The sequence below is a fragment of the Thalia democratica genome, chromosome 4 (assembly GCF_965202585.1).
Source record: "Thalia democratica chromosome 4, ktThaDemo2.hap1.1, whole genome shotgun sequence".
Taxonomy (NCBI): Eukaryota; Metazoa; Chordata; class Thaliacea; order Salpida; family Salpidae; genus Thalia; species Thalia democratica.
Window position 1 is genome coordinate 83,147,137 of NC_139168.1, and position 13,955 is coordinate 83,161,091.

At 26.2% G+C, this 13,955-nt stretch overlaps 1 protein-coding gene and 1 long non-coding RNA gene across 3 annotated transcripts; both read left to right on the forward strand.

Moving 5' to 3' along the window:
* The first annotated feature begins 1,962 nt into the window (after nucleotides 1–1,962).
* On the forward strand, nucleotides 1,963–10,397 carry LOC145834254 (ATP-dependent RNA helicase cgh-1-like). 2 transcript variants are annotated; one of them, XM_082941634.1, is made up of 11 exons: nucleotides 1,963–2,195; nucleotides 4,480–4,542; nucleotides 4,874–5,075; nucleotides 5,326–5,471; nucleotides 5,692–5,803; nucleotides 6,045–6,157; nucleotides 6,400–6,554; nucleotides 7,043–7,201; nucleotides 7,824–7,905; nucleotides 8,110–8,261; nucleotides 8,491–10,397. In XM_082941634.1, exons 1-11 carry the CDS (start codon nucleotides 1,992–1,994, stop codon nucleotides 8,672–8,674), a joined length of 1,572 nt encoding a protein of 523 aa, XP_082797760.1. In that variant the 5' UTR covers nucleotides 1,963–1,991; the 3' UTR covers nucleotides 8,675–10,397. The 2 variants fall into 2 exon arrangements, with proteins under 2 accessions (XP_082797760.1, XP_082797759.1); XM_082941633.1 differs by having other exon boundaries at nucleotides 4,477–4,542; nucleotides 8,491–10,396.
* Nucleotides 10,398–10,546: 149 nt separating this feature from the next.
* On the forward strand, nucleotides 10,547–13,114 carry LOC145835078 (uncharacterized). The gene is made up of 3 exons (XR_014369821.1): nucleotides 10,547–10,684; nucleotides 10,935–11,175; nucleotides 12,915–13,114. It is a non-coding gene; the product is annotated as an uncharacterized LOC145835078 (long non-coding RNA).
* The last annotated feature ends 841 nt before the right edge of the window (nucleotides 13,115–13,955 follow it).

Consider the following 13,955-nt stretch of genomic DNA (forward strand, 5'->3'; position numbering starts at 1 on the left):
TCATTGCCATAAATTTGAGTAATTGATTTATATTATCAAATTTTGATTAAATTGAATATCAAAATAAAGTATAAGTACAAACCAATATTGAGCTGAAAATTGTAGGTCAATCTTTTTAAGTTCAAACCAATATTGAGCTGAAAATTGTCAATCTTCTCAAGGTTCAAACCAATATTGAACTTAAAATTGTCTATCTAAGTACAAACCAATATTGAGCTGAAAATTGTAGGTCAATCTTCTCAAGTTGCCACAAGATCATGGTAAAATCTTACCAACTCGACTATTAAACTTTAGTTCTTATCAAATTGAAGTCAAAATTTTATAAATTTTTTGAAAAAATTAAACCATGAACACACCTTAAAGTAATTTATTAGGGGAATTCCCATTAGTCTTATCGCCACCTAGAGGATAAAAATTATATAAATAAATATAAAGCTCCATCTAGTGATTAATTATTTCTTAGCAATATATAGTAATTAACTAATTGGTTATATGTTATTAGTTAAATTATAATCACTAGGTAGGGTGTTGGAGCTACATTGTTAGTATAATTGTGTTTCAAGTATCAATTAAAAATACATGCTACTTATAATAAAGAAGATTAATTTATAGTTGTTTTTTTATGTTAACTAGATTTATTTAAATATTTATCTTATACTTAGTATGATTAAAATAAATTATAATTATAAAGATTTTTAGTCAAGCATATAAATTAAAATAAAAGTAGTTAGTATATATTAACTTAAAGACCTAGCAGAAAAGTATAAAATATGTGTTTTATAGATATTAAAATATAAAACTGTAACAAAAAAGATTTAAAATAATAAACTGAAAAATAAAATAATAAAGATACATTTAAAGCAAAAGTTAAATTGTGTAATAATAGCTAAACTAAATTATAAATTAAGTGTAAGATTTAAAGTTTTAATAAATTCAGCTTATAATGTATAGCAAACTTAATAGCTGACATAATAAGTAACAGAAATTTATTAACCAAAATAGTTTTACAGAGTTGAGTAATTGAACATAATTTTATGTAATTAATTTTTTCATCTATAAAAACCTACACAAAAACAAATATACAAAAAAATTGTTATGCAACAATTATAAATTTTATACTTTTGTTCATTCAATACAATGTTGTTGAATTATCATTTATTCATTACTGTTATGATTGGTTGAGTAAGCAACATTCACATTCTGTTTTGATAACTCTAACAAATGACTAATTCTCTCAAATTTTTGTTTCAATACATGGTTACAATACAATTTATGAGTTATCAAAGTTTTTGTAATTATTCAAAAAATGAATGCTCTCCGAATATATATGAAATAACATTCAGTAACATTTTTAAAATTGTTAACCAATTTAAAATCTGGTAAGTGTATTTATAGTGAGATGTAAAAAAAATGTTTCATTTAATTATTTTTTAAATTCGAAATTTTTAAAAAATAGAATTTATTTATCAAGTTATTCATAATTTCTTAAGATTTAAATAAAGTCAAGTTTTATTTTTAAGAAAAATTTAAAAAAAAAATTGGTGACTTGAAATTTTTTTAAATTAAAATGTTAATAAAAGGAAATAACCATAACATTCTTAGTAAATTATTAATGTGAAATATATAGAAATGTGGTTTATTTTTAGCAATTAAAGTATATATACATAAATTTTGTTTAGTATAAAATACAAAGTTTCTTTAAAAACTCTTATACTTTTACCTTGATAAACTAGTTAATTACCCTGATAATTTTTACATAAGTTATAACTAAAAACTAATAGTCAAAACTCCTTTACATTTAAATATTAATGTCCAAAACTAGAAATTACATATGTGTATTTATCTATTTATATTAACCAGTTTTGTGACTCACCGTTTAAAAATTTTCATCTTTGAGTGACAATTGTACATGAATTAAAAAACTCAAACCAACACCTAAATTTAAATATTCATTGCAGCTATAAATAATATTCAAAGTTACAAAATAAGTAATGGAAAACACCACAAACAAACAACAAGCCCAGCAGAGGGCGCAAAATCCAGCCACAACCCAGCCACAGCAGAGGACGCAGAGGATGGGACCAAAATTTCCCCAGCAACCACAACAACTTCAGGGGTTGCAACATAGAACACAGCAGATGAACGCTCAGCAGCAGAGGCCGCAAATGCCACAGAAAATCCCAGTTGTCAACAAGGTGAGAAAGCTCAAAGTTTATTAGTTAGATATCATTTAAAAGTATAAAATTTGTATACGTTAGTGTCAGTCACTGATAATATTAGGTTTTTCAATCAGGAATGCTTGTTTGGAACATTGTTCTGAAAAGGGCATCAAAAAAAAATACAGTGATACCTTAAATTTTTTTTTCTTTTTTTATCAGCTGTTTAACTTAACTTCAGATGTTTTTCTTGTTTACAACCATGGAAAATTGACAAAAAAGTACTTAAAAAAATCCAATGTGGTATTATACTTATTATTTAAATTTAACCTATTCTTTTTTGTATAACTACTAGCCAAGTGTACTAATTGCTCCAATTGATATGCACCAACAAATCCTACGACAAGAACAAAATTTTCAACAACAACAACAAAATTTTCAACCTATTTTGCCAGATTTAGAAACAAAATTACCACCCAGTATGCTCAGTAACGAGGTAAAATAAATAACTTATTTAAGATATTTACAATAATAAATTTTATAAAAGAGATAGCACTAAAAATTTATTTACCATAACAATGTAAATTGGTGACAGCCTAAAATGTAAGTAAACTATCAGAGGAGCTAAATAGTGTTAAAAATTCATTATTTTTGTATAAACTACTAATTAAGAAATTGTTAAACAATTAAAAAATATTTTATCTGCCAGGAAAATTAATTATTGATATTTAAATTTCAAAATAGTAAACAAATCCAAATTAAATATTTTTGTACAAAATCCAGCCAAGCGACTATTTTAACTCATACCTGAAACAAAACTGGGTTTCATCCTATCTTGAACAAACACAACCAAAAACCACACGAGAAAGTTTTTTAACAAATGCACCGTGTACTTTGTTAGAAAACACACAATCAAATGAGGTAAAATAAATGATTTATACAAAGTGTATTTAAGATTTCAATTTATTATTATATAACTTAAACATTTTTGTTTTTCAAAACTAGTTAAATAAAAAAAATGTTGTACATAATCAAAATATACAAAAGTTTTGTAGAAATTAAAAACAAGATGAAAATTTTCAATTTTTTTCTTTATGTTATAATATTAAAATAAAAAGTTTTAAATTATATTTTTGTACTAACACAATAGCAGTCTAATTCCCTACTGAGTAATGATGAAATAGAGAAAGCAATACAAGAGTTTAACCACCAATTGAACCTAAACAAGCAGTTTGATATTAATGAACAGTTTAATCACATTGATCAGGTTTGTAAAGAAACACAGTATTAAAGGTTAAACGTGAAAAGTAAATTTCAAACAATGTCCCAAGACTTGCAAAAAAAGAACATTAACTCTACAGTAGTAATTAAATAAATATATAACTATGAGGTAATGTAGATATTTAAGATTGATTTGAGAAGAAATAAAATTTTACTTATTAATGAAGGAAAATGTGCTTTAAAAACTGTAATAACTTGATTTAATAGTGCAAACAATATTATTATTAAATTTAATGTTAAATGTCAATAATTTAATGCTTAGACTGGTGTTATAAAAACACATTTGGATAATGTAGTTCGTCACTTCGTGACTTATAATTTATGTAAATATATAAAGCTACACTTACGGTAATTTAAACATCTTGATAAAAAAATGTTTTTTTTGAATATGACTGATTTAGAATTAGCCTATGTTAAATAATATTCTTGTTTTTAACTTAGCAAGATGAAAAACCTATTCAAAAACACAGCAGATTAAGGACAATTATTTTTATTGGTCTTTAAAAAGCTAGCTTTTAAAATTATTAGTTGGGTAGATAATACCTCAAATATCTATTGAGAAAAAAAATATTTTTTTTCTTTATCAGAAATCTGCCCGACTAAAGCTTCAAACGCTATAAGGTGACCATTTAAATAGCATAAAGATAATTCCATCTACATTGTTAAAAATAACATTTTTTTTTGTTAAAAAAATAACAAACTTCGACCCAAAAAATACTTATAAAAACCAAGGTCTTTTAAAAATAAGTTTCAATTCTATTAAGGTACCAATTGAATTTTTTTAAAATCAATTGGATATAACATGTGGCAAGATAATATTTTTGTTACTAAATTAAGTTCTATACCAATCATTCACAGAAAGTTAATAAAATGGTTTCCATATTGTTTTTACTAATTTTATAATTTAAACATGGGTGTATTTGTTTAAAAAGCTTTTTATATACTTATACAGCATGGGTCAATTTTTTAAAAATTCAACTGGTCGTCTTGTAACGGTTGTTTTTTGATCAGTTGAATTAATTTTTGTTTATTTTTTCAGCAGCAGATTCTACAGAACCCAAGAGGCCAAGCTCCAAATAACGTCCGTCCCCATACAAACCAGCAGGTTGTTTTTTGAATTTTAATCAAATAAATATAAACTTTATGTTAGTTGGATCTTAAAATGGTAAGTAAATTTAATTATTGTTTGAACAAATTTGTGCACTGAGGATTATTATCCATACTTTAAATAGTTATACGTACTTTTATCCATGTAGTGTTCAGCAGGTATGAATTTGTTTTATATTAACTGTTCATGTAACTTGTACTTGGCCAAACAACAAAGTTATCCATCACAGAATAGTCAATAGTTTAAACATTTGTCATAATTCTTTTTTAATAATCATACAGCAACACACTGTTTTTTGGCTTCACAAATTAATAATTTTTCACCATAGGGCAAAGTCAACTTCGAACAACAACCACATCAACAGCAACAGAAGGAGCAGACGAGCGAGGAGTGGAAGGAACAGATGATGAAGGAGGGAAAAATAAAGAGAGACAACAGGAAAAAGACGGAAGATGTTACCAACACCAAGGGCCTCTCTTTTCAGGCTATGTGCTTGGACAGGGAGCTCCAAAAAGGGATATACATGAAGGGTTTGTTTTTTATGTTCATATTTTTATTGTTTAGTTAAATTTTAAAATAGTTAAGAAACTGGTTTAGTTCTTGAGAAATAGCTGCTGTTTTTATTGTTGAAAGTCAGCTGTATTAAAAGCTAATGAATTAGTTTTCAATACAACTTACTTACTAAGATTTGTTATGTTTGCTAACAGTATTTAATTAAAATAAAATAGCTGTTTTACCATTTGTTTTTTTTCTTTTTATAACATCTATTCAAACTTACAGGTTGGGAGAATCCATCTCCCATTCAGGAAGAGGCTATTCCAATTGCTCTTTCAGGAAGAGATGTGCTGGCTAGAGCAAAAAACGGCACTGGAAAGTCCGGTGCCTACCTGATTCCCATGTTGGAATCAATTGATGTCAAAGTCACGGTAATTGATTTTGATATGGTACTAAAAATAGAACTTATTAATTCAATACTCAATAATTGTTAGAAACACAACAACTACCTACATAACTACATTTAAATGTTAAAATTTTTGAACTGTTTGACTCTTTTTAACTGATAAACTTTTTTGAATTGTTATTTAAAAGAATTTCAATGTTAGTCTAATTACATAAAAGTTGTAGAAATAATAAATTAATTAACAGGAAATACAAGCTATTGTTGTTGTGCCCACAAGAGAACTGGCCCTCCAGACCAGCCAGATTGCAATTGAACTTTCAAAGTTTATGGACAACTTGAATGTCATGGTCACTACAGGTTGGTGTTTGGTTTTATTACATTTGAAAAGTATGTCATTTAAAACATGAAATAAAGTTTGTAAATGATTTATTAACATTTCAATTTAGTTTTAACTAACAACAATCTAGTTTACTTTCAGAATTTAATTTTTAACAGTAAAATTCTAAATTTTAAATAAGTACATATTTCAGTATTTTGCACTCATTCTAGGTTGATATCATTGAACCTTCATGTGCTTTAGTTCAGTATTTTAATTCAGGTGGTACCAACTTGAGAGACGACATTATGAGACTTGAGCAAGATATTCACATGATAGTAGCGACTCCCGGTAGAATTCTAGATCTGATTAGAAAAGGCATCGCTAAAGTTCAAGTTAGTTTAAATTTTACATTATAGCTATTTTGTTGCTTACTATTTGTTTGTAATAATGTCGTTATGCGTAATATCATTAACTTTCTAAATATAATGTCGTTATGCATTAACTTTTTAGTAAAAATAAACCGAAAATTGGTGTGTATTTTGAATGTAACAAATGCACTTGAGATTAATATGTCAATTGTAGTATGTTTAAGGGAAACGAACTTAAAGAATTAAATGAATAACTTTTATGTTAGAAATGCCACATGCTTGTATTGGACGAAGCGGACAAATTGTTGTCATCAGACTTCCACCGAATGATGGTGGAATTGCAAAGCATGCTACCTAGAAGCAGACAGATGTTATTGTTTTCAGCAACATTCCCTCTATCTGTTGAATCCTTCATGCGAAAGTATGCTATTATTTTAGATATTTTTATTGCTTTTTTGCCTTGTTTCTAATTATGTAATTTTTGAAATAGTTATAGAGTGTAAGCGAATATTATGATATGCTACAATTCTAATAGACTAAGTTTTATTTTTTTTTGATTTTTCCTGAGATGTAACGTTTATTAAAATAGAATTACTTGCAACTGATTAAGTTTTTTTAACTAAAATTTTAATTTAGGTTGAATATATTTTCAAGATTAATACTCTAAGTAGTTTTTGATCTAAATTTTATCTAGATGTAAATCTTTTCCACTATCTGTCGAATCTTTCATAAAAATTTAGTTTGTTACTGTGTACGTATGCATAGTTTAATATAAATTGTCAAATTCAAAAAAAATCACTTCAATTGTTTCATACAAGCTATGGCTTGTAATGTTCGGTTGTTAAAGTTCTAACATTGTAACAATCTACCTTTCAGCGCAGTACTTAAAAAGTTGTAAATTTTTAACAGCCACATGAACAATCCCTACGAGATAAACTTGATGGAGGAGCTTACTTTGAAGGGAGTCAGCCAGTTCTACGCTTACGTTGAGGAGAAAAAGAAAGTGCATTGCCTCAACACACTGTTCGCTAAATTGCAGATCAATCAAGCCATCATCTTCTGTAATAGGTTTGTTTTTATATATAGTGATATATTTTAGCTGAATGTTAATACATTTCATCAGCTATATAACAAGGTTGTTCTTTTTGTGATGAATAACAAACTAAATGTATTTATTTAACAAACTTGTTCAATTAATGGCCATTTTTTAACTTTGTTTCAAGTAACTAAAACTTAATATAGAATTAAGAAAACAATTGCATTATGATATCACTGACATTTTACTTATACAAAATTATATGTTAATTGCAAAGTTTATAAGTGTAAAATAATCACGTTTAGGCTTAATAACATGTTGTAAGCGCTCTGATTTGCATAAAATATTTATAAACATTTTCTACCCGCATTTAAGCTTGCGCGTATCATATTTATCTTTTTTATATTTTTTTATACATTTTAAGTATATATTCTATTAAAAAGTTTCATAAAAATTTGTTTGTTAAATATTGTTTATAAGAACTTATTAGTTATTTTTTAAATGATATAGCTTAATTTTAGTTCACAACGCGTTTGTATCCATTAGCTAACTTTGATTACTTGTTTCTTCTTCTTGCGAAGAAAAAAAGCCTAGCTCTATTGCAATTCTCTAAATATTGTTATTATTATATACTTATATCATTAATCTTTACAGCACCCAGCGCGTAGAACTTCTTGCAAAGAAAATAACCCAGCTCGGATTCTCTTCCTACTACATCCATGCCAAAATGAAGCAGGTTTGTTTTGTTGAGATTTAAACACTTTATTTAAACTTCAAACATTAAAGCTAACAGTTTAAAATAACTATTTCTGTCTCAAAACATTTAATTTTTAAGACTAAATTTCTATTTAAAGGTTACAATAAAAATAATAATTGAGAATAATTCTTAAAATTAAAAAATTGGAGTACAGTGTTTATAAAGAATTAATCAATATTTCAGGAGTACAGGAACAAAGTGTTCCACGATTTCAGAGAGGGTAGCTGCAGGAATTTGGTTTGCTCCGACTTGTTCACCAGGGGAATTGATATTCAGGCGGTCAACGTCGTTATCAATTTTGATTTCCCCAAAATGCCTGAGACTTACTTGCACAGGTGATTATATTCACATAATAAATAAGTAAAAAATGAATAATAAGTTTTTAGATTCAACTGATAAAGCTCATTATACAAAACTTTTATAAAACCAAATCTATCAATGCATATTATTGAAGTTTATATTGTTTACAGTCCCAAATACTTAAGTATGCATATTATTTTTATTAAACTAAATCTAGTTACATATATAGATTCAATATACTAATAAGCACTTAATCCTTCACAGAATTGGACGCTCCGGTAGATTCGGCCACTTGGGACTCGCTGTCAACCTGATAACTCATGAGGACCGATTTAACCTGATGAAAATAGAGAATGAGCTCCAGACCATCATCAGGCCGATTCCTCCCAACATTGAGAAGTCCCTCTACGTCGCAGAGTACCACCAGGAAGAACCTGAAGAAAAGTAAATATATTTGATGTACCGGTCGATTTCAGCTGAAATCCGACTAAAGACTGTGTTTCCTATGAAGTCTTGGACGATTTCGATGGAAAATTGTGACAATTTTTTGATTTTTAATGACCATATTCGGTTGAATATAGGGCGTTTTTGTTGAGAACTGATTTTAAAGCTTAACTGGTTTAGAAAAAAAACGTTTTAGTAATTTTGCTGCTTTTGAAAAAGTATGTTGCAGCTACTATATAAATATTGTGTAAAGTTTTGGTAATAGTTTTACATCAGATTTTTAGAAGTATTTTGATACTTTACTCAAACCATTTTTTAAGTTAAGATTTGAAAATAATGTTATTTTGTTTAAATTTTACTAGTATGTTTAGATTTTTAGATTATAAAAAATTTTGGACACGAGTTACTGTTCGAAATAGTTTCAACTGAAGTTTGTGAACAATTTATGTTTACTTTTTTTATTTTAAAAAGTGTTTTACAAAGTCCACCTGAGTTTAAAAACTTCTGAAATAGTTCGCATTTATAAAAAGTGTTTTGATTAAAATGTTTTAATATAAATCCTATTAAAGGTGGACTTTCTGAATTGCAAGGTTTTTTGAAGCCTTAAATTTTTATTCTGCAGTTTTCATATTGTGAAAATGACAAACTTCAGGGATTTATTAAAAAGTTTTCGATATTTGAACTTCTAAACAGTTTTTTATATGTAAGGAATATTAAAATTCAATTTATTAAGATATTTTGAATTTGGAGAATGCACAAGCTAGCAATGGCTAATTAAAAGGCAATTTTTTGGCGGAAATTTTAAAAGTTTTCTAAATCGGCCACAGAGCTGGGTTAGATGTGAAATAATTTTTTTTGAAAATTTCAAAACTGCTGTTTAATTTGCCATTGGCTAGCTCAGAAAAAACAGTAATTTTTCACTTAACTTGTTGATTGGAAATTTTACTGCTAAAAGTTCCATGTTTAAAGTGTTTTTCATGAACTTTTTTATGGTTTTTGTAGTACTCCATTTTTACAAGGATTATTATTCCTTGAACGGGGAGTTTTTGTGATAACAATGATTATATATTTTGAATTTGGTGGCTCAATATGTTCAAAATACGCACTAGAAAAAAAGATGAAAATCAAAAAAAAAGATAACATGTGCGTACTTGAATATTTGAGAGTCACCATTTTTACTTAATATTTAAAAGAATGTTAACATCTTGATTGAAAAAACGCCAATCTTTTTTGAAATAAATAAAATTAGGTTAAGTTGAAAACAGTGCAATTTTCATAAATGGGTTTTCTATTTTGCATGAATACTCTTCTACAATACTTGCTTATTATTTTTTACCACCGAATTAAAGAACTATTCAACAAATGTTAATCTTACAAATTTTGTTACATAATATTAGCAGTTTTTTTTACGCGTTTTTGGTAAAGTGAACAAAAATTGTGTTGAATGCAAAGAATTACTATTGAAAAAGAACTCTTTTTAGTAATTAAGCTCATATTGAATTTTGTACTTTTTAGCAGTTATATATAATAATAATAAACATTTCCATAACTCTGTTTCGTTGTTTTGAATTTTTAAAGTTTGAATTTCAAGTTTTGTTTAACTATTTGCACTTACCAAAAAAAGCGTTCCATTTATATTGTTGTCTTTTCTGAGTGTATATTTACTGAATGTGCTAGATTTTCTTTAAACGAATTTAAAAAAGTGTTAAAAGTAATTTTGAAATGTCTAAGTTGTAAATATTTGCGTAAAACTTGTTGCTTCTTATTTAAAATTTTCTAAACAATTTAACAGTTTTATAGTGAAAGTTGAGTTAATTTATAATTAAAAAACAGATTTTATAAATAATAAAACATGAACATAAAATGGACTGCTATCAATTGGAGTTCAATAATATTGTTTCCATACAATTTAAGCTTCTTACCTTGAAAATGATGCAAGAATTTTGCACTAACTATTGATGGTGTCATAGAAAATTGTGATCTATTAAAGAAGGAATTGTTAACAAAAAGTAAGGTGAGACTGTTTTAAAAATTGAAAAAAAAAGTTAATAATAAATGCAGTTTTTAAGTATAACTAACTATTTTTAGAGTATTTCAATTGAATTAAAATATGTCTTGATATTTTATTTTGTTGGTGTGAATTTGTCTAAATACTCATACAAATGTCTGGTTGTTTTTATGGATTTAATTTAATACTACTACTTTTTGAAATTACTATAAAACTTAAGACCTGGGCGGTTGCAATTTGTATATTTTTATTTTAGCGAATGTTGCCGCCCTGTACGACCTCAACTGCTGACGTATCATCATAGGGAAAACCCCGAACTTGGATCATCATCCGGGCATGATGGAAGTGTGGGGGACGGATATGCAGCGGCGTAGTGGGTTGTGGTGAACATAAGGGGAGTTTCCCTGATCTAGGAAACAAAATTCACCATTCCAGGAAGCCACCCAGTTCCTTGCCCATCAGAAAAGCTGGTTTCTTGAAATTGTGATAATTGTTAGGTAATTTAGAAATGCTTGATCAATAAGTTAGTCCACTGAAACTGTTAAAACAAATATTAACATAAAGAGCAATTTGTTTATTATCAAGTTTCGTAATAAACACAGCTGGTCTAGTTGACTAAAATTCAAAAACTGTGGAGACTTTTGAGCAAAAAAAGTTTTTGAGAAAAAAAAAAAAACATTTAAATTTAAATCTTAAAAAATTTCAAAAGCAGCATATTAAATGTTTATGAGAAATATGATACGCTTCAAGAATAATGTAAGTTTATTCAGCCATTAAGTGTTTAGTTTAACTTGATAAAAGTATATTTTGCTGTAAAATATAAGATAACTTTCCATTTACGTTTTCTTGACAATTCTAAATGAAATCGTTGTATACTTGATAGAAAAACAGTTCCAAGAAAATTCCAAATTCTGAAAATAATAATGTACTTAGAATAGATCGTGTTTCAAGTAAATTGCAATTGGCATTTAAAATAAAGCATAAAACTTTTGTTTTATGTAAGCAGTTGTAACGTGTTTTTATAAATTTTTCAATATCTTAGAAACAATTTAAGATGTTCATATTTCAAAATGTAGCCATAATAAACTAAAATATAATTGTTGAATTGTTTTCTTATACATGGTAGCGGTTGTCAAGTTTTAATGCAGTTTTAACTTCTTTAAATAAATTAATTCTTAAAATTTTATAATCAGATTTTCTTAGCTGGCAAAGTTGTAAATATTATTATGACCCAAATGTTTGACATACTTCATATAAGTAAATTATTAGTGTTTAATTTAGATTTTAAAGAATGTTCAAAATTTTGCTACCTAAATAATCAAAGGTGTCTAATGTAGCCAAAAAACAACTAAAAACCAATCAGAAGCGGCCTTAGAACTGCAGCCGACCCTTAAATACTATGAAAATCTAATAAACTCTATAGAATAATGAAAATTTTTTTCAGCCATTAAGTGTTTAGTTTAACATTTTATAAAATATATATAAATGTAAAATATATGATTGCTTTGTTTTCATTTACGTTTTCTTGACAATTCTAAATGAAATCGTTGTATACTCAATAGAAAAACAGTTCCAAGAAAATTCCAAATTCTATAATTAATAATGTACTCAAAAAAGAATTTGTTTCAAGTAATTTGCAATTGACATCTAGAATAAAGTTTAAAATTTTTGTTTTATGTAAGCACATGTCATGCATTTAATTGCAGATTTAATACTAAGCTTGAAACAGTTTAAATATTTTTGTTACAAACAGTTGTTAAAAATATCATTGTTGAGTCTATGTTATCGTATACATCTAAATACTTTAATACACTTAAATTGAAAATTTTACTTAATGTGTTTATACAAAATAAAAGTTATAAATTAAGTTTTGTGATGTAAAATGTTATATCCTGTTTTGTGGTTAATATACCAATTGAAAATGTTGAAAATTTACTTGTACTTGAGTAATGAAAGTTTAAAATCTCTATTTATTGATTACAACAGTTCTTCATAACTAAGGGTGTAATTTATTTACTTTATAATTTCTGTTTTAATTTATACAATTTTTTTTTGGCCACAGCTAATAAAAATTAAAGTAGCTCAAAGTTATTATTGATATTTTAGTGGTAATTATCATCTTGTTAATTAAAAGTTTAAGAATATGTTTAATATAAACTACAATAAGAGATTGAAAAAGAAGTAAAAAAATGCTTTATTACATATTTTAAATTAAGTTTGTTTAATCAACACACAGGTAATCTCTTGGAGTATCAACAACTTACCATCTACTTATGATTGCTAGGAAATAAGCCTTAAGCAAAGCTGTACAAACCCTTTTTACTCAAAAAGTACAATCGCCCAACGAAAACTCCCTGAAAAGAAACTATTTACATATTGTCACCGAATCATAAATATGTTTTTGTAAAAGTTTTTTTATTTCTACGCTCTTTTGTTTAAATGCTTATGTATAAGTAAGATTAATAGATATATATTAAAAATTTATTTAAAATTTTTCTTGAATAACTTTTTATTTTACTTCCCATTAGATATGAATAATCAAAATCTTTACTTAGATTATTATTCTATGTAGTTGATTAAAATATTAAGGTTAAAAGAGCATGAATTATTAATTTATTTAAATAACATAACTTAAAATAAGTAAATTTTAAGGTAACAGAAATTTAAAGTCTACATTTAGTATTTATTCAATGTTTATTTTAGTTTTAAGTGTCTCAAATCTTCCCTTAGTTGTGTGAAGTTCTTTGTGATTTTTTTGCCTTTATCGATCGTTTTAAATAAAAAAGTTATTTTTATTTAACAAAAAATCTACAAATTTATTAGTAAACGTTATATTGTCTAAAGTACTTTCAAAATCTTCTTCAGTAGACAATTAGAACTGATTAATTCAAAATCTTCTTGCATATAAAAGTTCAAAAAAGGATATTATTACGTAACTATAAATCAAGTTTTAAGGTAAACTATGTTTTAAAAGTCTGTCTTTCAAAAGTTTTTCAAAAAGTAAATCTTATTAGTATCTCTAGTTTAAACTCGCAAAAACTAATTGAAATAAAATAAATAAAAATAAAAAAATCAAAGACAAAGAACTAAAAGAAATTAAATTGTTAAACTTTGATGTGTTTGATTTAATGTTTTATAATATTTTAGAATGTAAAATCAAAATAACAAAAATAAAAATAGTAATCGAGCTTATTGTTGGTTGAAGTTAAAAAATCAAAAATAAATAGAGTAAATAATCATAATAAATAAGTCTATAAAAGTAGTAAGGCGTATAACC